The sequence below is a fragment of the Hirundo rustica genome, chromosome 9 (genome assembly GCF_015227805.2).
Source record: "Hirundo rustica isolate bHirRus1 chromosome 9, bHirRus1.pri.v3, whole genome shotgun sequence".
Classification (NCBI taxonomy): domain Eukaryota; kingdom Metazoa; phylum Chordata; class Aves; order Passeriformes; family Hirundinidae; genus Hirundo; species Hirundo rustica.
The window spans coordinates 29772608-29795228 of NC_053458.1; the positions used below are offsets into that span (position 1 = coordinate 29772608).

Here is a 22621-nt window from a genome sequence, read left to right on the forward strand (position 1 = left end):
GAGGATGTTTTGTTAAGGGATGGAGTGACAGGACAAGGGGGAATGGCGTGAGACTGCCTGAGAGCAGGGTTGGATGTCATATTGGGAAGAAATTGTTCCCTGTGAGGGTGGGGAGGCCCTGGCACAGGGTGCCCGGAGGAGCTGTGGCTGCCCCTGGATCCCTGGGAGTGTCCAAGGCCAGGCTGGATGGGGCTCAGAGCAACCTGGGATATTGGAGGCTGTCCCTGCCCGTGGCAGGGGATGGAACAAGACGGTCTTTAATGTCCCCTCCAACCCAAACCATTCTGGGATTCTGTGATTCAACCACCACCCCAGCAAGAGCAGCTCCCCGTGTCCTGGGGGATGCTGTGCTCCGGCCCAGCACGGAGCACAGGCTGCTCCAGCCCGGGCAGAGGGTGCCCTGGGAAGCAGAGCTTGCCTACAGAGGACAGGAAGGAGGAATCGTGTAGCAAAAGAGTTTTCTGCAGGAGGAAACGAATGGATGGCTCCGCTTGAGAGCGAGGGGCAGCGCGGGTGGCTCCGCAGGGATCTCTCGGTGCCGGGGCCGCTGCGAGAGGGGCTCGGAAAGAGTCGCACGGAGCGGCGAGAGAGCTCCGAGCTCCGGGAGCGGCGGCAGCGGGGCGGTGCGAGGGGCAGGCGGGGCGCGGCGGGGCCCGAGGAGCGCCCGGCCCCCATCCCCATCCCCATCCCCATCCCCATCCCCATCCCCATCCCCATCCCCATCCCCATCCCCATCCCCATCCCATCCCATCCCATCCCATCCCATCCCATCCCATCCCATCCCTCCCCCGCCGAGCGGCAGCGCCGCGGGTCGCCGCCCGGCAGGTTGTAAAGTCATTAACTCCCCCAGCCATGCCGGGCCGCGCTCCGCGGGCCCCGCCGCGCCCGCAGCCGCCGCTGGTGGGCCGCCGAGCCGCCTCCTCCTCCGCGGCAGCGGCAGCAGCAGCGCGGCATGGCCGCCGCTCCCCGCCGCCGCCGCCTCCTCCTCCTCTTCCTCCTCCTCCTCCTCCTCCGCGCCGCCGCCCCCCTCGGCGATAAGGTAAGCGGCGGCCCCCGCGCCCTCCCTCCCTCCCTCCTGCCTTCCTTCCCTTCTTCCCTCCCCTCGGGGAGCCGCGGCGGGGCAGGCACGGAGAGGGGTCCGAGCCGCGGCCCCTCGCCCTCCCTTCCCCGCAGGTTTCAGGTTCCCGTGGCCGCGGGATCCCCGCGCTTCCCTCCCTCGCTCGCTCGTGCGCTGCTCGGGAAGGGGGTTCCGTCGCGTCTCCCCCGGGCTGACCCCGAGGAGCAGGCTTTGCCCTCTCGCCGTGCCTGGCGCTACCGAAAGGCTGCCGGGGCTGCGAGGATGCGCCGAGAGGGTCCCGGCATCGCCACAGGGACCACGGGGGCGCGGCGCCCTTCCCTGGCTGGGGGCTCGCCCGAAGCTGCCCACCAGGTTCATCCCTCCACGCTCGTCCTTAGCAGAAGGTTGGCTCAAGTTTAGGGCTGGAAACAAACAGATTTCCCCTTTCCCCGTCCCTCCCACCACCCCGAGCACGGCTTTAGGCGGCTGCTTTCCCCACCGACCGTGGGGTGCGTGTCCAGGCATCAGAGCCCCTTCTCTCCTCCACAAAGGACCCCTCAGCCTGGCTCTCCTCCCGTGGCACTTGTTTCACCGCAACACCGAGACCCCTGTGCCCGTCCCGTCTCCTTCCCGAGGCCCCTCCGGGGTGAATCGCCCCCGTTCCCGCGGCAGGGCCGGCAGAAATCCCGTCTGCCCGGCAGCAATCCCGGCTTCGCGGTGCCCCTGCCTGCACGGGTCACCGCCTGCATTGTGCCTCGGCGCTCCGTTTCCTCGGGGGGAACCCGGCCGGATTTCTCTGCTGCCTAAGGAATTCTGCCCTGCTAAAAGAAGAGGGTTTGGGGTTGTGTTTCCCACCCCCAGACTCATGGCTGGGATAAAGCAACCCCACATGAGCCATTTTAGACACAGGGAGGACCAGACACTGCAGATTTACTGGGGATAACTCAGGTCTGAGGAGCAGCAGTGTCTCCTGCTCTGGGGTTTGTCTTAATTTTGAAGCTTTGTTTTCACCTTCCCGCACATCTGCTGCCTGCTCTGTTTACCCCAGAGCTGCAGGGCTAAGTCAGAAGCTTCAGGCAGAGCAAACCAGGTCAAGCTAAACAGATGTGAAATCCTTCATTCAGGACCGACCTGGATGGACTCCTCCATCAACACGTGTGCACAAGCCTTGGCTGCTCCCTTCCCCCTGCCCCCAGCAGCTGTGTTTGCACAACACCTCAGACAAGGGCATCCCCAGGTGGGAGGAGGGCTCCCCAGGATAAACACACACCAGTTCTGTGGCCAGCTCTGCCCTGAAGATTCCCTTGCTCCAGGAGATCCCCCCGGAGCCATCTGATCACAGATGACGTGGTGTGAGTTGTCCCGGTTGCTGGTACTGATTGTTGCCCACCTCTGGTGCAAGGCAGCGCACAAAATGCTCGTTGGGGAATTAACCTGCTGTTCCTCCTGCCCTCCCGTTTTCCATATAAAAACATTATACAGAGAGTGTCAGGAAACCTCAGTCCAGAGTTTGGGCAAGCAACTTCCAAACTAACTTCCTTCCTAACTGTATTCAGTGCCTCTGAAAAACCTGGTGATACACACGTCTCACGTCCACTGCCTGTTACTCATTCAGACCTGGTGATAGACACATCTCATGTGCACTGCCTGTTCCTCCCTTCTCCCCCTTCACAGTTTTCCATCCTTCCTACCAGCCTGCCCCAGGGTGAGCGCGTTATCCCGCTTGCAGGGAATCACCCAGCTGACTGGGACCGAGTGTTTTGTGCAGCACTTGCCTGTGAACTTGCTGTCATGGCAGGATTACTACAGAAGTTGGTGGCTCTCCACTGGCTTCTGTTCACTGGTTTTCTATCTTGCTTTTCATCCGTGCCTCATTATATGTCCAGGTTTTTGTTACTTATCTGCTATAATTCCACATCCTTAACGAGTTTCCATTTCCCCACAGATTACCTCAGGATACCTGCCCCTAATGAAAAACTCCTCAGATAATCTTGTTTCAGCTTTTCTAGGGAAAATTTGTATTTGTGTCTGCTTCCAATATTAAACGTCTCACACAGACTATCTAGTCTACATAAATAGTGTAAAAACAATGACAGGATGAGAAACAGCTTTATACAAACCCCGCTTCTTTTTGTAAAGCATCAGGGCAAAATTGCAACTGCTATTGTTTTTTCTCAGGGCTCTGGTAGAGTGCATCACCACAGCTTTAGTCAGAGAATGAGACGGGAGAACCCAAACCAGGGGCGTTGAACACGGCCGTTCATTCCCAGATAATAATCTGCCATTCATTCCAGGCATTCAGACATCTGAAGCTACTTAGTGTTTCAGTAAGTGGTGTGGTTTGCTGTAGAGAGAAGCTCTTAAGTAAAGGGATGGTGGAAATTTTTGGTAGAGGACATGCAGTTAACGGCCTCGGAAAAGGTCTGGGAAGAATTTATTTCATTTTCAGCCGCTGTTTCGAGTCGTGTTACGCTCTCAGACAGGGTTGAGCAGAAGATTTTACGACAGCCACTGTGCCCTTCAGTGTGGGCCAGCCCTCGAGGCTGCAGCGAGAGCCTTTCCCCCCAGCTCCTCTATTAAGGAGGCATGTTTGTGGTCTCTCTTCCCAGACAGCTTTTTTTTCCCAGGAGCCAGGCTCTAATGAATCTCAAGATTAGGCACGACAATGAGCAACACGGGGGACTGGGCCACCGGCACGGTAATTGCAGTTATCCCCAGGTTTCTGGGAATGCCAGAGCAGCTCCGAGCTGATCCAGAGCATGACAGAGAGGCAGCGGAGAATTTATTTCATCCCTTTCAACTCTTCAGAAAGGCCGCCTGGAAATCCGATAGGATGTCAGGCCAGGCCCTCCCCTGTGCACGGAGCTGAAGAGTTTTTTGCTTGTGGCAGCCTTTGTTTGGCAGAGGGGAGAGGGGAAGCAGCTGGTGGGTCTCCTCTCGGGCAGAAAGAGCTTTCGGTAGCACTGGCTTGGGCAGTGATGTTCCTTTGATGCTGGCACATCTGGAGACAGGCGTTTCATGCTGGAAAAGCTCCCTGCAGGCTGGGGTTCACAGCTCTGCTCCCCCTCTGAGGGGATGGGAGGGCAGCCCCTGCATGGCCTCCAGCACAGGTGTGGAGGCACAGGAATCCCTTGGTTAGCCTCAGAGAGGAAAAGCTGCAGCTCTGTAACCACCAGGTGCCGAACCACAAGCACCTCTGGGGAAATTCCTGCGGAGAGCACCCGGCTGAACTGGAATATGGTCTGTCTTCTCTAGGGATGGAAATCCTCATCACCTAAGGAATCGTATCTCCTTTAGGCAGAGCCCTTGGCCAAGCCCAGGCAGAGCCAGGTTTATGAAGGCTGGACCCACATGCATCTCCTGTGCTCTGGTGTTTCCAGCCTGCTCCTTTTCCATGCTTCTGCAGCAGAGTGCAAATTAGAGCAGCTCCAGCATCTCCCACAACCAGGACGGTGCCAAAGAGTTCAAAATCCAGCCCCTTTCATTTCTCCCTCTGTGAGGAGTAGGTGGAGAGGGGGATTCATTTGTCCAGAATCCACCCTTGGGATTGTTGAGAGGCTTGGGAAACTGAAGCTGGGAGCTAATCAAATCTGGAGTCTGTCCCACAGTCCTTAATTTATTATCTGGATTTTTGGAAAATGCATATATCTTCAATTCAAAACAAGAACCATTTGTGTGTCGTGGTCAACGCAGATTTATTCCTGACAATACAATAAACTCAGCACAGATTGGAACCAGCTGCCCCAGCTCTAAGTACCTGAAGTTCCCACCCTTAGTCCAGGCCTAGGACTCGGGTGCAGTCCTGCCGTAAAGGGACACGGCTCAGCATCGTCCTTGCTTACACAAGAGAATAAATGCTCCTAGGGAAGGTCTGGCAAGGGAGCTTGGTCATGGAAAACCTGAGAGCCAAATCAATCTACTGAAAAAGCAATTGATTCCTCCAGCGCAGGGAGGAAGCAGGAACAGGGATTATGGATACGGGGGAACACATTCTACTAAAAGAAGTCTCCATGACCAGCATCTTTCAATAAATCTTCTTCATCCTGTCAGTGAGTGCAGTGTGTCCTGTCCTATCTGTGAGGAAGAAGCTCACACATCAGGGATGCTGATCTCCCCCAAACCTCAGCTGTGCCCCCACATGCCTGATCTCCTTGCACCCAGGCAGAACACCCCTGAAAAGGAGCCTGAAAAGGAGCCTGCAACTCCTCACCATTCCCAATACACAAACCCCGCTTCCTATCCAGGGCTAGATAGACAGAGCAGACTGTTTCACTCCACCTCTTCTCCTTCTGCCCCTTCTCACCTGTTTGGATCACAAGATGCTCGGGGCAGGAATGCCTTGCAGGTTACAGCTGCACAGGTTTTTATTGCCATTTGGGGAAAAGCTGTGCAAGTATTGCAGCTCTTGGCCCACGTGCTTCTGCCCAGGCAGTCCGTGTGCCTCACGAAAGGGGTAAGACCCCAGCGTTGGTTTTTCCTCCAGCTGTGGGAGAATCAGTTTTGTGCTGAGCTCTCCACTCAGACACCAGATAAATCACTGGAATTCTCTTTCCTGACAGCTGTGAAGAGCTCTTCCACCCCAGCCTTGAAAGGTGTATCACAGAGGAGCACAGGAGCGGTCAGGGAAAGATTTTAGCTGAAAATACCCCACGATGAGAGACTTTTGGTTTGTTTCCTTTGTAAATGTGGAAGCTGCATAGTCAGAATTTCCATTTACAGTCTGATAATAGTACAGTGAGACAAAAATTCTCATGGGGAATTGGTTGAGATGATTGTTTGGAAGAACAGAAGAAGGTATTTTTGAAAACATCTTCCTACTGAGCAGCTGAGCTGCTGGCCACAGCATTTGCTCCCTGTCAGGCAACTCAGCTCCAACCAGAAGACTGAAGTACAGCAAGGAGTTCTGTTGCCTTGCTGTTGAAATCAACTATTGCAATCACTGGAGAGCAAAGCACCAGGTAACAGGGTGCTTTTTTTTGCAGCAGAGGAGGTTCCTTCCAACCATCAAAAAGCGGCACTATGCACATTGCAACCATTTAAGTTACAGCTTGAAAACATTTGCATAAACCAGCTGCATCTCCTCTGCCCAGAGGCTGTTCTATTGGCAGGCACTGAGGAAACACAACTTCTCAGGCAGGAATTACACGACAAAATGAAGAGCACTTTGGCTTTATCACACCGTGAAGGAGCATAAAGCAAAGAGAGAGTAGTGAGCAGAGCACATCCAGTGATGAGCAAACCCTGCTGGGTTTTCTCTCGCACCCATCAGTTCTGCTTTGCAGAGGGTTGTTTACAACAGGATCATCAGCCACCAAAACCAGCGTGTTTTGCTAACAGTAGCACTGATACAGCTTCCCTGAGCCCTTGCTTTAAGAAAGCACGCTTCACACACACAAAGTATTAATTTTCGTCCATTAATATTTAAACACTTGGCGTTTTAGCTGGATAAATCCCTTCCAGTCACTGTCCTGTGTTAAACTCGGGGCTGCATTCAACACTACTCACAGCTGTGTTTCAGTAAACAGCAGATTAGTTCTTGCACAGGCAAGTTTGCCAAGGTCCCTGGGAGCTTTTAGACCATCAGACACCAAACAGGAAAATACCGCCAGGAAAAATCCCAGCTGAACCACGGAATTGTTTACCCGCTGGGAATTGCGGAGGCACAGCCAACAGCAGCGTGCTGCAATACCCCGCTGGGGCCAGAGGAAATCAGATTTGCCAAATTTAAAGGCTGAGCCCCAGCAAGGTGTGCTGGGAGAGGGAGCATTCCTCCTCTGAACATAGAGCGCTTCATGGGGAGAGGCTCTGGTTCTGAATCTCTTGAGAATGATTTTTGTGAGGGTTGGGGGATGAGCAGCCTGGATCTGAGCTGCTTTAGTCACAGAGGGAAGGCTGTTCCTGGAAATGCTGCTCTGAGGATCGACACCTGTGTACTCCCAGCTGTGATGCTGTGGGGCCAGGCTCCAGCCCTACAGCCCTTCTCTGTCCCACGAGATCCCAAGGCATCCTGCTTCCCATGCAGAACTCAGTCTTGGAGGGAAGCTTTAATGCTGAGATCCTGGTGTGGCCGCACGGGACTCAGATCCTGGCACCTTTGTCCCACTGCTGCCTGTTCAGGAGGCATCCAGGTGCCGGGCCAGCTGCCTTGCGTGGTGAGGAGCCAGGTTCTCCAGCTAACAATGCTCTGTTTCTGTCAGGACAGTAGTGAGGCAGCAGATGGAGCTGGTGCCTGGGATGAAGAAGTCACCACGTGGTGGGGAGAGTGGAGCTCCTGGTCCACCTGCTCCCGGTCCTGCGGCAGGGGCGTGATGTCCCGGGAGAGGCACTGCTTGAGACAGAGGTGAGCTGTGGCCCAGCCTGAGCCCCTGGCCAGGGAAGTGGGGTGCCCCAGACCTGTGTTTTGGGGCTGAAGCCCCTGGGTTTGCAGGGTCAGCTGTTCCTGACCTCCTCTGTGGCCTCTGGGAAAGGAAAGCAGCTGTTGTCCGTGGGCAGTGGGGAAGGGTGACAGGAGAAGCACGCTGCAGTGGGGCAGGTGACACGATCCCTGAACATGTCACCCACTCAGCTTGACTTATCTGATGGGGAGCAAGGGCTCGGTCCTCTCCTGGAGTCCTGAAGATGTCGGGGTTATGGGCTGGAGAAGGCTGGCTCTGCTCCTCTTCTCCCTTCCTCCACAAGGCCTCATTGCCATGGCTGCTCTGACCGAGCCAGCGCTGATTTGTGGCCAGTTCCTGTGCTCAGGATGTGGGCACACATTGCCAGACACCTTATGGGGACTTGATTTACTCCTGGCAGCAGCCAGCTCAGCCACATCTCAGCAATTTCCCCTCTCTATTCCCTGCAGAGCTGGCAAGTTTTTCCCCTCTGTCATTTATCTGGCTGTCACCTGACAGCACCTGCATTTGTCCCCTACAGCTGCCACAGTCCTGCATCAGTCGGGTTGGGTTTGTGGGAGTGGGGACAGCAGGGCAACAGCAGCTGCCTGAACTTCTGCTGTCCTCTCTGTGCTACCTTGCCACCAATTCCCCCTCCTCCTCCTCCTCCTCCAGCAGCTCTGTGACCTGCTCCTCCAGGCTGCTGGGATGTTAATGAGAGCGGGCGTCCTGCAGCACAGCGAGTTTCCCTTCTGCGTGAATGCACTCCTGAGCACAGGGCCCCCCACCTGCCCTCCTTCCTGCAGCAGAAAACTTCTCTTTTCTCAGCTGGTTGACAGCAAGGTGAAGGTCCAGATGTGCTGTAGGACCTTCCCTCTGGCTGTGGCCTCTCTGGATATCTCTGCTGCTGATCCTCCGCTCCAGCACCCTGGGAAAGCAGTGGGGAACAGCACAGGGAGGGAGCTGGGGCTGTCCTGCACCCCTACAGCCAGAGCAGCCCTTCTGCCCTTTGCCTGCTTCCAGAAGAGGGATTTTTCTCTCCATTTGATGCCAGCTCTATCATCGACCCCTCAGCTAGGGAGGGGAGGGTTTGCTGTGGCGTTTTAGTCCAGGGATCAAATCTGAATTAAGAAGAAAGAGAAAAGCTCAGCCCAAACTTTAAGGCAAATGGCTTAAGCATGAGGCAGGTATGGCCACAAAACAATTTCTGCCTGAATCTGCAGGAAGCCTCTGCTTCTGAAGGGCATGGCACTTTGGAAGTGTTACTGCAAGTTCAGGCTCTGCCTGTGTCGTGTGGAGCGGTGCTCTGGAGGGACAGCTGCAGCACCTCCAGCCGGGCCAGCCTGAATTAAGGTGTGCCTTGTATCCTTGGCTCCCAGAGCTGGTAACACCGTGCCTGCTGCAGAACCTTACACATTGCCCACATTGTTTTGCAGATCATCACTGCATTGCCTTGACCTGTGGTCTCAGCCATTCTCCATATATCATCAGAGCTTTCAAGAATTTTTCTGTCTTTTGCATCAGTCCAGTATCCCATGCTGGCCAGAGCCAAAGATTCAACTGTTGAGAAATTCCTATGGTTTTGGTTCATCACCTGTCCAAGCCTTCCCTGATAACCTGTTGGGGTGGCCAGTCCCCCTGATGGGCACCAGCTCTCTGCCAATTCACAGTGAAATCAACTCCCCCAGTCACTGCAAATCCTGGGCACATCCACAGGAGTGATGGACCATCAGCTTCTGTCGCCTTTTGGTCACATCAGCCCTTTTGGAGCTCACAGGTGAAGGGACACAGGGGTGCCAATACTGCAATTGCCCCCTATCTGCTCAGCCTGCCCCAAAACAAGGACAGCCTCAAATCACAGCCCACCTAAAAGCACTGAAGGTGTGTTTCAGAGGAGATGTTGGCCAGTCTGGATCCAGAAAGCTCTGCTCTGATGAAACACCTGCCTTGTTTCTCCCTCTTAAGTCAGGCCTGACCCCTGTGTCATCCTCAGTACCTGGGTACTTCACAGACCTCCAGCTCACATCTGGAATCTTCTTCTTTTCAGGCTCCAGACGCCCCAGGGAACGAACAGCACCATGTGTGTTGGCCAGGCCAAGCACTACCAACTGTGCCAGCAGCAGGTGAGAACCACTTCCAATCCTGACTGCTCCTTCCTGGGGGGTGTGGGACTCAGGGGGCCCTACTTGGAGCTGCAAAATCACCAGCACTCGGGGTGGGATTGGTCCCTCACAGGGTGGAGACAAGGGATGTGGTCCTCTCCTGGGGTGGTGGATGGTGTGTGTGCCTTTGAGGATGTGGGAGATGGGCTCTTTTCTTTGGGACTGGGAGATGGGACAAAAGGATGGAAAGGCATATTTGTTGTGGGGTGAGGGATGAAGTTTTTCCAGGATGCTTTTCCCATTGCTGGAAGGGATTTTTTCAGGGCTGTTAAACACAGCTGTTTGAGAGGCCCTTGGCAATGAAGTCCTGGCCTTTCTGCCTCTCTTAAGGGACATCCAAGTCCATCACCAATTCCTTCCAGGCTGGACAGGGCATTTCCATCCTGCAAGGATGCAGCAGGGACAAGCAGCTGTCACAAGAATGGCTGTGAGACAGGGAGCTTTTTGATTGCATTTATTCCTTCCACAGCCCTGCCCAGCCAACACAGCAAGCTTCAAACAGCAGCAGTGCTCCAGTTTCAATGCCAAAGCCTTTGGGAAGCGCTATTACCACTGGATGCCCCTCTATCCAGGTGGGTTTTCACAACTTCACACAAGGGCTGAGGGTTAGAAAACACCCATGGGATATTCTTGGGCACAGAAAAGTAAAGCCCCAGGGGACAAGGGATGGATGCTCCTGGCTGCCCTGGGCTGTTTGGAACAGGAAGCTCATCCATTTCCTACACAGTGACTTCACGTGGGTGTCCAGTTGTCCCTTGAGGCCCAGACTGAGTTCACCTGAGATATGACCCTGGTTCTGGACTCACCTGTTTTTCCATTACCTGCCAAGGAGCCATGGAACACCTGCACCTCCAGCTGCTCAGGTGAACGGGGCATAGCTGGCCACCACCCCGCGCCGTCAGCGCCCCTCCTAGAGCCCTTTTTCTGCCCTTGTGCATTCACACGTGGCCCGGGATCTGCCGATGCACATTCCCATGCTGGGCACAGCGATGACACCACAAGGGCACGGCCAGGAAGAGGGTTTGCCAGCAAGAAGGATTTCTGCTTGGCACGGGCCCCAGTGCAGCCTCACAGCGCGACCCCTTGGCTGCTGTAAAACCTGGGGTGTGATTGCGAGCAGCAGGAACATCCAGGGTGACATCAAACCATCAGCAGGGACACGGGGAAGGTCCCCTTCTTCGCTGCCCATCTCTGGGCACCTTGACCCGCCTGGTGACCCTCTGCCTCTGTCCCTGCAGATGACTACACCAGTATCTCCAACAAGCCGTGTGACCTCCAGTGCACCACGCGCAGCGGAGAGAGGCAGCTGATGGCCCGAGCGCAGGATGGCACCTCCTGCAAGGACAGGACCTACCAAGGGGTCTGCATCAATGGGAAGTGTGAGGTGAGGCTCTGGGAGGAAGCAGGAGAGAAGCAGGGATTTGAATTGCATGGCTGGACCTCCTGGTCATCGCAAAGCCAAGGCGTCCCGGCAGGGAATCGAAAGAGAGGCCTCGCGTTGGATTCATTCCTTACAACCCCCCAGAACCTCCCCAAAAGAGCACAGCAGCATTTCCTGGGAAAGACCCTGCCCTCGTGGAGGTAAGCTGGCCCCAGGGAACCTTCTCTTGTTTTGTCCTTTGCAGCCAGTGGGGTGCGACGGGAGCCTGTACTCGCCCCGGACCATGGACAGATGCAGGGTGTGTGGAGGGGACGGCAGCGCTTGCCACCGTGTCTCGGGCACCTTCCGAAAGGCAATCTCACAGATAGGTACTCCCTGCTACCAGTCTGGAGACTTCACCTGCTACTTCCTACCACCAGCTGGCATGGAGGGGGACTGGCTTGAACCGTGGGTAGGAGCTTTCCCAGCTGCTGGGTGGAAAGGGTTGAGGAGTGCCACCACCCCTGCTTAAATGCCTGTGTTTTGTCCTTCTCACTTAATCATCAGAGGAGATTGGTTTGATGTACTCTATTTTAGGCCGGTAAGGTTTCCCTTCACCTGTTTAGAACAGGAAGCAGCTGGGGATCTATTTGTTCCTATTGATTTTGGCCTCTCGCCCACCTCAGATAATGTGAAGAGATCAATGAATCTTCTTTTATTTGTGCTACGTGTTCATTTGAAACTTAAGCTACGATGAGGGTCACAGCGTTAGTTCCAGCCTGCACTTAATCTCCTGCTTTCCCCAGTCCTGCGGCTGGCACAGCTGAGGGACAGTCCCCCCTGAAATCGGGCTGGGATTCATCCCTGCAGCCTGATGGCCCAGTCCTCCAGCCACAGGAAGAATGGACTGTGGTCTGCTCATTAGTAATTAATGAGCTGTGGTTTGAGGATGTTTTGGAACAACATCTCACACTGTTGTTGTTTCACTAGTTTGCCTCACTCCCTACAAACACCAGCCTAGAAAAGCCCCCAGGCCCCTTTCCAGGCTGGGGTAACGCTGTTACCCCCTGTAGCAGTATGGGTGCAGTTTTGGCCCATTCCAGCCCTCACAGTATCTTACAGAACAGACAAGAGCCGTGCTTCCAGTGGGAAAGACAAACTGCCAAACCAGGCAACTTTAATAGTCTCTTATTTCCTCTCCCTTTAAAGGTCAATTTTTATGTTACTCCCGAGACAAATTCCATGGAGTCAGGAGCTGAGGGGACCTATGGTCTTTTTCCACCCTCTGTTCAGCATCAACCCTGATCACTACTAAGCTTTTTTTCTGTGCTCTTGCCAGAAAGAGTGTGAAAGCACGTTCATCCAAACCCCCAAAGCCAGACCATTTCATTGTGCAGTTCCTTCCTGACTCCAAACCCAGCAGTGCTCAGACTGACACCCGTAGTGGTGATCTGTTAATGGGATTTCAGAGGAGATCTGGGATGAGAGCTCACAGACTGGTGCAATGTGTGTTTCGGTCCTTGGTGCCCTGCTCCTGAAGGGCAGCGCTGCCTCCCTACAAACACACTTGTCCCATGAGCTGCTTTTCCCCCCCGCCCCTTACCTTTCTATTCTGCCCTTGAGGTCTCCTCACGCTCTGTTCTGCTCCTCAGGTTATGTGTTCATCACCAACATCCCTGCTGGTGCCACAGACATCCTCATCATTGAGCGTAGGAAAACAGAGAACATCCTGGGTGAGCAGAGGAGCTGGGTGGGTGTGGAGACCCACAGGGAGGTGGGAGGAGGCTCTGTGCACTCCCACCTCTGCTGTGAGAGAGCATTTCCTCCAGGGTAGCTACATGGGTGCTTCACCTCTCCAAAAACCGAGGCTACCACATCTCCAGTGCCAGGAGAGACGTTTGGAGCCCAGGTTCGCTACGGGCAGGGCCCGGGCTTCTGTTTCTGCTGGGCTTTTCTCACCCGTGGGCTCTTTCCTCTCCTCAGTGCCAGAGCCCTGCAGAATGTCCCCTTTGTCTGTTTTCCCCCTCTTTGAAGCACTCGCAGATGAATCGGGGCATTTCTTCTTCAACGGCAACTCCGCCATCGACAACCCTCAGAACTTCAGGGTAGCTGGCACCGTCTTCAAGTACCGGCGGCCCTCGAGCCTGCACTCGGATGGGCTGGAGTACATCATCGCTCACGGGCCCACGAACCAGTCTCTGAACGCCATGGTACGTGAGCAGCCAGTCGCAGGCCTTCCTGTCTTCCCCAGGTCACAGGGACATAACCTGGTTCCCAAGCCAAACCCGCGTGTGTGGGTGGGATGAGGAGGCCAGACGGGTGTGAGGGGCTTTCCTTTTGGATTTGTGAGGATGCCGTCTTCTCTTGACGACCAGCACCAAACAGCTGTGGCTAGAAAAGGCTTTTGGGCTCTGTGTGGCCCTTGCAGTGCTTTTTACCCTTCAAATAAAAGCAGTTTTGTTTTCTTTCCCCGTTTCCTCCAGTACTACAACTTTAACGGGAAAATGCCTCACGTAACTTACGACTACACTGTCCCACGGACACCTCCTCTCCGAACTGCCGCCCCTGCTCTCGCCAGGCCCCTCTATCACCGCCTACCAGAGGCCAGCCAGAGCCATCCCATTCCAGCCAACTCCAGAGCTGCCCAGGACTTCAATGCCACGTGGCTCTCCCTGCCACCAGACGACACCAGTGAACAGCTTCCTCTAAGGGAAGGCCAAGAAGATTTAGACTTTGGCAGCCCGCACTTCTTCCAGACCAACTCAACCAGTCAGAGCCGGGATTGGGGCTGGGAACAAAGTGAAGAGAAGGAGAAGTACGACTTTCACATCAGACAGGGCTACCATGCAAACACAGCAGGAGAGGAAGAGGAGGAGGAAGCAGCAGCAGCAGCTGGCAGAGAAACAGAGTTGGGTTGGTTGCTTTGTTCTTCCTTCCCCTGTTTTACTGACTGAAAGCAGACGTTCCGCAGGGGTCTTCTTGAGATCTAAGCTTTAGCATCGGGGTGGGCAGGAGGGAAGGATGGTAAACGGTGGGGTGGAGACCGTCAGGGAGCAGCAAGTATCTCTCTGAGGGAAGGGGAGGCTGCGAGAGGGCGGCCACAGTGAGGAGGTGTTAGGTCATAGGTTGGACCTGATGATCTGAAAGGTCTTTCCCAACCTGGTTCACTCTGTGATTTCTGTAATCTGGGTTTAGGCAGGGCACTCGCTCGGTGCCTGAGCTTGGCAGGCAGGGCAGTGACAGCAACAGGGCCTGGCAACAGTCCAGCGATCATCAGGGGACAAGTCAAATCCGGGGTGGGTCTGGGAGAGCCATACAACAATTCAGAAACAAACACAACGTTGTGCAGCCCAGGGCTGAAGGCCCAGACTGGAGCTTAAATGGGGCTCCGGAGCAGTGGGCAGACAGAGCGAGGGGTTGCTCCCCGGTAGAAATTTCTGATTTTTAGGCTGCACACTGAACGGTTCTTTTGCCTCGTTAAATGCCGCACGCTGAAGTCCAAGCCGTCCCACGCAGCTAAAGCACGTGTTTTAATTCCAGCTCTCAGGTTCAACCAAATCTCCATCAGCACGGCTGTGCCCTACAGCATGAGGAGGCCCGAGCCGTCGGAGAACGGCCGCGTGACATCCTCCAGGCTCCGTCTCCTCAGGCGCCTCTGCCAGCGAGACCCTCACGACGCCGCCTTTTGCAGGGAGCTGCAGCCCCCCGCGGCCAGGCCGCGCCCCGGGAACTCCACGGCCGCGCTCCGGCCGCAGGGCCTCCGCAAAGCGCCGCCTCGCAGGAACCCGCCGGGGGACTTGGACGTGGAGGCGTTCGCCGGGAGCCAGGGGGAGGCGGCCAACTACAGCGCGGTGGCGTCCGTGGAGAGCCCAGCGCTCGGGGCCAGCCCCGGCATCAGCCAGGCAGAGCCTCTGCGAGCCCCCGGCACGGAAAGGTGGCACCCGATTTCCCGGGCTAAAACAGCGCGGTGGGCTGGGGAGGGAGAGCCGAGCCCGTCCTCTGGGAGCCTCCCTGCTGTCCTCGATGTCCCCATTCGCCAGCCTCTATCCATGGAAGCTGCTCTAGGTGCTTCCTCCAACGAGTGATTGTTACAACACGGAGCTCCTGGAACACATTTCAGGGTCCATTTAAACGGGTGCTGGAGGAGCCGGTGTGGCTGTAAAGAAGGCCAGGATTCCATAGCATGTCACATATACACACAGGCCATCGTGTCACGCCCCTCCTGTCCCATTCCTCTGGGCACATAAGCTTCTGAAACTTCTGTAAACATTTGGCAGGAGACTGAGGACCAGCTTTTAAATATTTCTGGCAAGCCACATATGAACTCCCACCACCACGTTATACGACATGAGAGGGGCCTTGCTTGAGCTTCCCTTTCCAACCCAGATCATGCCTCAAGGCGAGGTACAAGCTGAGGCTGAGGGCACTCACATGGCTGGCAAACCATGATATACACAAGACTCACCATGAACGATGCTTCCTCCTTGCTAGTTGAATATGGGAGGTGGATCAAGGCTTTGCACTCTCTGTTCATCACTGGTCTGCCTTGCCCAAGGTGGGGGAAATGGAAAGCAGAAACACTGGCTTTCTTTCCATCTTCAAAGACAGCAAGGAGGAATTTCCCCACATTTCATGTTTGCAGCAATTTTTTTTTTCCTCTTTAGCTCACACCACCTCCTTTTCCCACAGCAATGAGTTCGATGTGAGCCCCGTGGGCCACGACGACATCAGCTTGGCTGACATGTATCGGTGGAAAGTCTCAGCTTATGCCCCCTGCAGCTCCACCTGCACTTCAGGTAGGTTTGGCTTCAGGTGACTGATCACATGAGGTCCTTTTGGGCTGTTTTTGGGAGAGAATCCTGGTATGTTTTAATACAGGAGACTTTCAGATGCAGTGAGCCCTCCAGTTATTTACCGCTGGTGGGAGGAGGCTCTTGGATCTGCTGGAGCATGGCTGAGGTGTTGCTGGCCCCGCAGGTATCAGCACCTCCTACGCGATGTGCGTGCGCTACGATGGGGTGGAGGTGGATGAATCCTACTGTGATGCCCTGACCCGGCCAGAACCCACTCACGAATTTTGCACAGGGAGAGACTGCCAGCCTAGGTGAGTGGAAGGGACATCAGCTGTCCACAGGGAGAGATCAGTTCTAAGGATCAGTTTCTGCTCAAGGCATACAGCCATTTTTGGGCTGACTGGCATGCTTAAACTAAGACGACCTCGGATCCCCTTGTGAGCAAAAGGAGGGGAAGAATTTGGGACCTAAAGTGCCTGCTAAGGGCAAAGCTGGTTTCAAGGCCAGCACCACATTTACTCAGATGTGCCGAGCAGAGCCACAGCAGCAGCTGCAGGGTGAGGGAGCCCCGGGCGTGCAGGCACAGCCCTGCCACCCCACGGCCCTGCTCCCCCTTACCTGGGTGTTCCTCTGTGCTTTTCCTGCTCGTGGAGGTGGGAGACCAGCCGGTGGAGCGAGTGCTCCCGGACCTGCGGCGAGGGCTTCCAGTACCGCACCGTGCGCTGCTGGAAGATGCTGGCACCGGGCTTCGACAGCTCTGTCTACGATGACCTCTGCGAGGCGGCGGGGCTGGCCAGGCCCATGGAGAGGAAAGCCTGCAAGAACAAGGCCTGTGGGCCCCAGTGGGAGCTCTCCGAGTGGTCCGAGGTAGGCTTTGCTCCCGTGGCAGAGCTGAGCAGCCGGGGCCGGGGTGGGGCCTGGAGGAAGGCGGCTGGCGGATGTTGGGTGCTGAGGAAGCCCCTGGCCGACTGCACCCTGGGGAAACGAGGAGTGCCTTTATCTGCAGCTGCCCTGTTCTGGCACTGCCCAGCAGACAAAGCCCGCTGCAAAACATTTTTTCTAAGGTCACTTCTAAAGCAGGACAGTGACCAAGTGAAAGCCCTGCCAGTGAGAAGCTTCCTCTTCCAGAGGATCCAAACTGAGGGCCAATCGGGAAACAGTGCCATGGAGATACAGAAAAACTGGAAGCCCATTGCAGTCCCTCTGACTTACTTCCCATTGCCTGCTCGGGTTGTGGCCCAGTGGCTTTGAACAGCAGTTTAGGCACCAGCCCATTGATATGTTGGAGGGGAAGGACACACCTTTCTCTGTCCCTGCTGGGGCCCTTCCCCTCTCTCCTAGAGCAGCGGGAGGAGAACGGGAGGCGGCGCAGCTGCTGCTGGCCCTTGTTCCGTGCCCCCGAGCCCCGGGCTGACTCCGCGCGTCCCTTGCAGTGCTCGGCGCGGTGCGGCACGCCGGGGACCATGAAGCGGGAGGTGCGCTGCTCCGTGGAAGCTCCCCTGTGCGACGAGTCCCGCAAGCCCAGCAGCGAGCGGGCGTGCACGGGCCCGCCCTGCGACCGCCGCTGGACCGCCTCCGACTGGGGCCCCGTGAGTGCGGGCATCCCCTGCGCTGGGCTGGGGGTGGGAGCTGCTGGCACCTCCGGCGGCTCTCTTCTGGCAGAGGCCAAGCTACAGAAACTAAAACAACCTCTGCTTCTTTGCCTCTCCTTGCTGTAAATTTGGGTTACCTCTGTGCCGAGCTCCGTTCAATGATCTGGGAAGCTCACGGCACCTGGAGAAGGGAAGCCCCTGGCCAAACGCACCTCTAAAGCCCCTTGGGATCCAGTGCAACAGTCCCGGTGTCAGGGCTGGACTCTGCTGCCACCACCACCCCTGCCCTCTCCAGTTCCCCGTTTTCTGACGTGTCTAAATGCCTTTTGCTCTCCAAGTGCTCAGGTTCGTGCGGCGAGGGGCGCATGAGCCGCTTCGTCGCGTGTCGCAACCTGGAGGGCAAGGTGATCTCCAGCTCGCAGTGTGACCCGGCCACCAAGCCCCTGGCCGTGCACCCGTGTGGAGACAAGGACTGCCCCGCACACTGGGTGGAGCAGGACTGGGAGCAGGTAAAGCCAAGCCCGGCCCCCCGTCCTCAGACCTCCTTTCCACCCCTTATCCCGCAGGATGTGGTGGGAGCTTGGTTCCCTTGGCGGAGCACGGTTGTTTAGCGTGGCCTTCAGACGAGGCTCTGTATCTCTGAGCTCCTTTGAGAAAGAGGGAAGGAGCAGTGAATAGCCCAGCTTGTCCCTGCCGTAGCCCATAAAAAGCCCAAAGTTCGTGGCCTTCGCTGCCTTCCCAAGGAGCTCCACGGGAGGGCAGCAATACCTTGAGGAAACTGATCTCCCACCTGGCTCCTCAGCACAGCCTTGCTCACTCACCCCCAGAGGACAAGAGTTTCCCACCAGTACAGAGAAAGTCTCAACAAAACCGGCTTAGTCTCTGATAAGTAACAGCCGGAGGTAAACCAGAACCACAGCCCAGACCCCCGCGCTGAAACTCACATAACTGTGACCATAACTGTGTACTTGCTTCAGGGATGGCAGTCCAGTGAACACTGTCCAGGTGCTCCGTTCCACCCAACACTCAGTCTCTGCACATCTTTTTAGTCTCTTTCTGTTGCTCAAGGCCTAAAGGCTTCAGGCTTCCCCATACGTGCTGATCCAAATCTCAGAGTATCCAAAGAAACACCTCGAGTCAGTTGCGAGGCTTGGGCTTTTTCTTTGAAGTCTTGAGCAAAACAGGGATTCATACAGCACTAAGGAAAAAGGTTTCTAGGATATAAGGGAAGCAGCCAAAGCCCTCCCCCCTCCAGTCATGGCTAAGCCTCTCTTCTCACTTTGCTCCCTTTTTATACCTGCTGACTGCATTGAGCTGAGCCTCCTCCAGCACCAGTAACAAGCACAGACTGGTTAAACCTGGCTGTTCTGTGACCCTCCCCTGCTCTGGCCCTCTGTGTGGGTCACACACAATCCTGAAGTGCCATTTTTAGCAGTGACCCAGCTATGAAACTCATCAGAGCTCTGAAAGGCCAGCTGAGCTTCCCACCTTTGTCCGTGCCAGCTTCTTTGCTGTGTCCTCTCTGCTGATGAGCTCCGAGTTCTCAGGATGACTAAGGGCGGATGCAAGCCAGTTGTGCTGGCCCTGCTGTGGTGAAAAAGGACTCAAAGCAGTAAATCTCAAAATGGCAACTGCCTGCATGGGCGTCAGGGAGCAGATCCTGCCTCTTGCTGCTTTTCCTGGTGGTGTCCTGAGGGAGAGAGCCCTCCCAGCCAAGCCTGCATAGCTCTGGGTTCAGCAGTGCTCGTCTGTGCACACCACCTGCACTGCACCACTCGGGTCCCCTTGGGCCCACACAAAGCCTGGCAGTACTCCGAGATGGAGGTTGCTACATGCATATGCTATGTGGTTTTCCAGAACACAGATACACGTAAAATAAGACAGAAACAGCCTCTTGCAGTTTTAGCTGGGCTGCTCCAGGTGCCCTGTGGTAGCTCTCCCGGCCAGCCAAGGTGAGCTCAGCTGAACACTAACTGCCAGCATCTGTCCCTGCTCCCTGGGAAATCACAGCCCCTGCTCCTGTGGCCTGGGCAGCACTTCCCTCTGCCAGGCTGCTGCCAGCACAGGCATCCAGCCTTCCTTCTGAGCAGGATGGCCTCTTGCCTGAGGCTCGGGCACCGTTTGTTAGCGGGCTGCTCTGTTCCCCTGCAGTGTGACGCCAGCTGCGGGCGAGGGGTGAAGACCCGGCTGGTGCTGTGCGTGGGCCTGGAGAACGGGCTGTACAGGGAGTACCCTGAGAAACGCTGCGAGACCTCTCCCAAACCTGAGGAACAAGCTGCCTGCTTCAGGAGGCCGTGTTCCACGTGGTTCACCACCTCCTGGTCCCAGGTAGGGCTGGGGGTGGAGGGGAAGGGGCAGGGTTGGTGGAGCAGGTCCTGTGCTGAGGCTCTCTGGCAGCCTGCTCTGCCAGGGATCTGCCAAGTCTGGCTGGGACCCCAAGTTCTGCTCTGCCAAGTCTGGCTGGGACCCCAAGTTCTGCTCTGCCAAGTCTGGGTGGGACCCCAAGTTCTGCTCTGCTCTGCAGAGCAGGCAGCAGGATGAGAGACTGCTGCCTGGTTTAGATACCGTATGTCTGTCCAATACAACCCCAAAAAAGCCATTTCCCACCCGTCTCGTTAGTGTGCCAGTGGATGCTTGGCCAATTCCAGAAGAAATTGACAGAGCCATTTGAGGTACACTCGCAGGATTATCCACATGAGATCTTTGGTCCCCAACAGATGCTTGGCATTAGCGGGTTCCTCACCTTCCCAAGGCAGCAATCTGAAGAATTGAAGATCTTTGGTCCTGTAAACATGACTTTTTGTGCCGAATTTAACTATACAGAGAAAGATCCATCTTTGGTGAAAGATGTTTCTCTTTATCACTCTACATACAAAAATCAGACTTATTGGCAGCACATGCAGCCTGGAGAAAATCTGGGAGCATGGGAGTTACTGCTTCAAGAAGACCATGCACCACACTCCAGGCATGCAGGATACAGCCGTGTCTCCTCTGCTGCCAGGAGTCCATGTTTTGTCTTTCCCTCTTCCCCTTAATAGTAACTGGGAACATTTAGGGTGTGGGAAGACTGGGGAGCAATGTCTGGCTTACAGCAGCCATTTTCTCCATTTTCTGTCACAGCATCAACTCTCCAAACAAAGATAGTTCTGAGCTGCAACAAAGAGATGAAAAGCAAACTCTCCCTTGCTCTGCCCCAACTCAGGGACGTTTTCCTCCAGCAAAAAAAGAGGGAGAGTAAGTTGGAGATCAGTGTGGCATTTGACCCAAACCTCCTCAAGAACAGCGATCCAAAGCAGGGACTGGGAGACTTGAGTAAAGAATTTGGGAGCTATAGAAACACAGAAAACGCCTCTCATGCTCTCTTTCCTCTTTCTTGGCCCCGACAGTGCAGCAAGACGTGTGGTGCTGGCGTGCGGCTGCGGGAGGTGAAGTGCTACCAGGGGGAAGCACTGGCTCAGGGCTGTGACCCCTCTGCCAAACCAGAGGCCAGGCAGACGTGCCAGCTCCAGCCCTGCCCCACGGAGGCACCAGGTACATGTGGGAGGGCAGGGAGGTGGAGGAGCCCTTGCTTTTGTCCGTGGTGTCCGTGCTGGGGAAGCACATCTCCTTTGTGACCCCTTCTGCGTGTGCTTCTGCTCCCCAGAAGACGCCTGTGAAGACAAAGCGACGGCCAACTGCGTGCTGGTGCTGAAGGTGAAGCTGTGCTCACACTGGTACTACAGGAAGGCCTGCTGCTGGTCCTGTCGCCTCAAGGCACCCTGAGCGCTGCCGGGCCGTGCTTCCCTTCCAAGTTCAGGGGCAGCAGCCCCCTCGAGCCAGACTTTCCACTTGAAGCCACCCCACTTGGCTTGGCTGTGGAGCCAGTCCCTGTAGAGCAGCCTGCTCAGCGAGGAAGGATTCCTACGACTTAGTCATCACTGTTCCCTCTCCACCGAGAGGGTTTCACACAAGACAAACCATCAGTGCCTAGAAAGCTACTGAGGAGTGAGTTGGGAGAGCCTGTCCCTGCTGTCACCGTCTCCGAGGCCAGCCTGTGCCAGGGCAGGGACAGCAGCATCCCTCTGTTCTGCCCTGCAGGCTTCTTACTACAAGGGCAACTGCCAAAACACACCGAAAAATTGTGTCACAATAAAGAGATAAACTATAAAACTGTGGATTTGGGATGCGTGTGCCTAGGCCAGAGCCAAGGGAGGAGCAGGGGACACGAGGGGAGCAAAAGCACGAGCAGGAAGGGTGGGGAGGAAAAGTCCTTGCACCAGCAGAGCTCCAAGGCAGCACTGGATAAAGCCCTTTTGGTGTCGCCTGCCAAAAGAACAGAGACCACTCCTGGTTTGTATTTCAAAGTCCTCATTTATTTCTGACATTGAATTTGGACCCATAGCTGAGCAACAAAGACAGAGAATAGTAAAAGGAGGAATCTGAAGTGGAAAAAAATCTGGGATCCCTGCCCCTACCCCATCCTGTTCTTCCACCAGCTCCCAAACGTTCCAACTCTCAGCTGCATCCCCCGTGTTTCCAGCCCTCCCAGACTCACCCATTTCCCTGTGCCAGACCCAGGGCGTGTGTTGGCTGCAAGGACAGCCCTCATCTTGGCCATCTGGCCGCTCCGGCTGCCTCCCCAGCCTCGGCGCCTCGTTAGCCCGCGACAGGTCACGCTTAATCTGCTTGTGACAACGATGGTGACGGAGTGGCCTCCCTTCAGCCACAAGGGTGACCCACAGAAGTGTGTTATTCCCACTCTGGAGGTCACGGTGCCTTTTTGCGTGCCAAGAGGTAGAGCTGGATGCCGGGAGCCGCCGCGTCTGCGTGCTGGCTCTGCGCCCGCCCAGGGGACGGCATCACGGGGCAGAGACCACGCTGGGACACGTTAACTTCTCAGGGCTCCCAGCGTGATGAGACCTGGCTGAGCAGATGCTCTAGTGGGAAAGAACGGGATTTATCAAGTTAGCCAAGATTTTCTTCCAGTTAGAAACCACGTTTTCAGGGAGGAGCTCTGGCTGGATGGGAGGCAGTAGGAGCTACAGACTGCTGACCAGTGGGATCCAGAGAGCTTTGCTGCTGGTAATTTTCACCTTCCCTCCTGCCTGCCCTTAATGTGAGAGGACATTAAAACCTGCTATCACTATTTGGAGGATGGGAAGAGACTCTAAAAGTGATGCAGCCAGACCGAGTCTCCAGATAATGGAAAAGCAATGTCTTTTTGGGCTGGAGGTGGGGGAGATGGTGCATAACATTTGCTCAGAAGTGTGTGTAAAATGCAGGCTGGGGCAAGGTGTTTGGTTA

At 55.7% G+C, this 22621-nt stretch overlaps 1 protein-coding gene across 1 annotated transcript; it reads left to right on the top strand.

Annotated features, from left to right (window-relative positions):
- The first annotated feature begins 940 nt into the window (after positions 1-940).
- Positions 941-21445, top strand: LOC120756845 (ADAMTS-like protein 2). The gene is made up of 18 exons (XM_040073583.2): positions 941-1039; positions 7255-7397; positions 9479-9554; positions 10063-10165; positions 10832-10977; positions 11219-11342; positions 12606-12686; positions 12988-13163; positions 13437-13866; positions 14494-14887; positions 15643-15749; positions 15931-16057; positions 16400-16613; positions 17180-17335; positions 17677-17847; positions 19490-19666; positions 20725-20869; positions 20982-21445. Exons 1-18 carry the CDS (start codon positions 953-955, stop codon positions 21098-21100), a joined length of 2976 nt encoding a protein of 991 aa, XP_039929517.2. The 5' UTR covers positions 941-952; the 3' UTR covers positions 21101-21445.
- The last annotated feature ends 1176 nt before the right edge of the window (positions 21446-22621 follow it).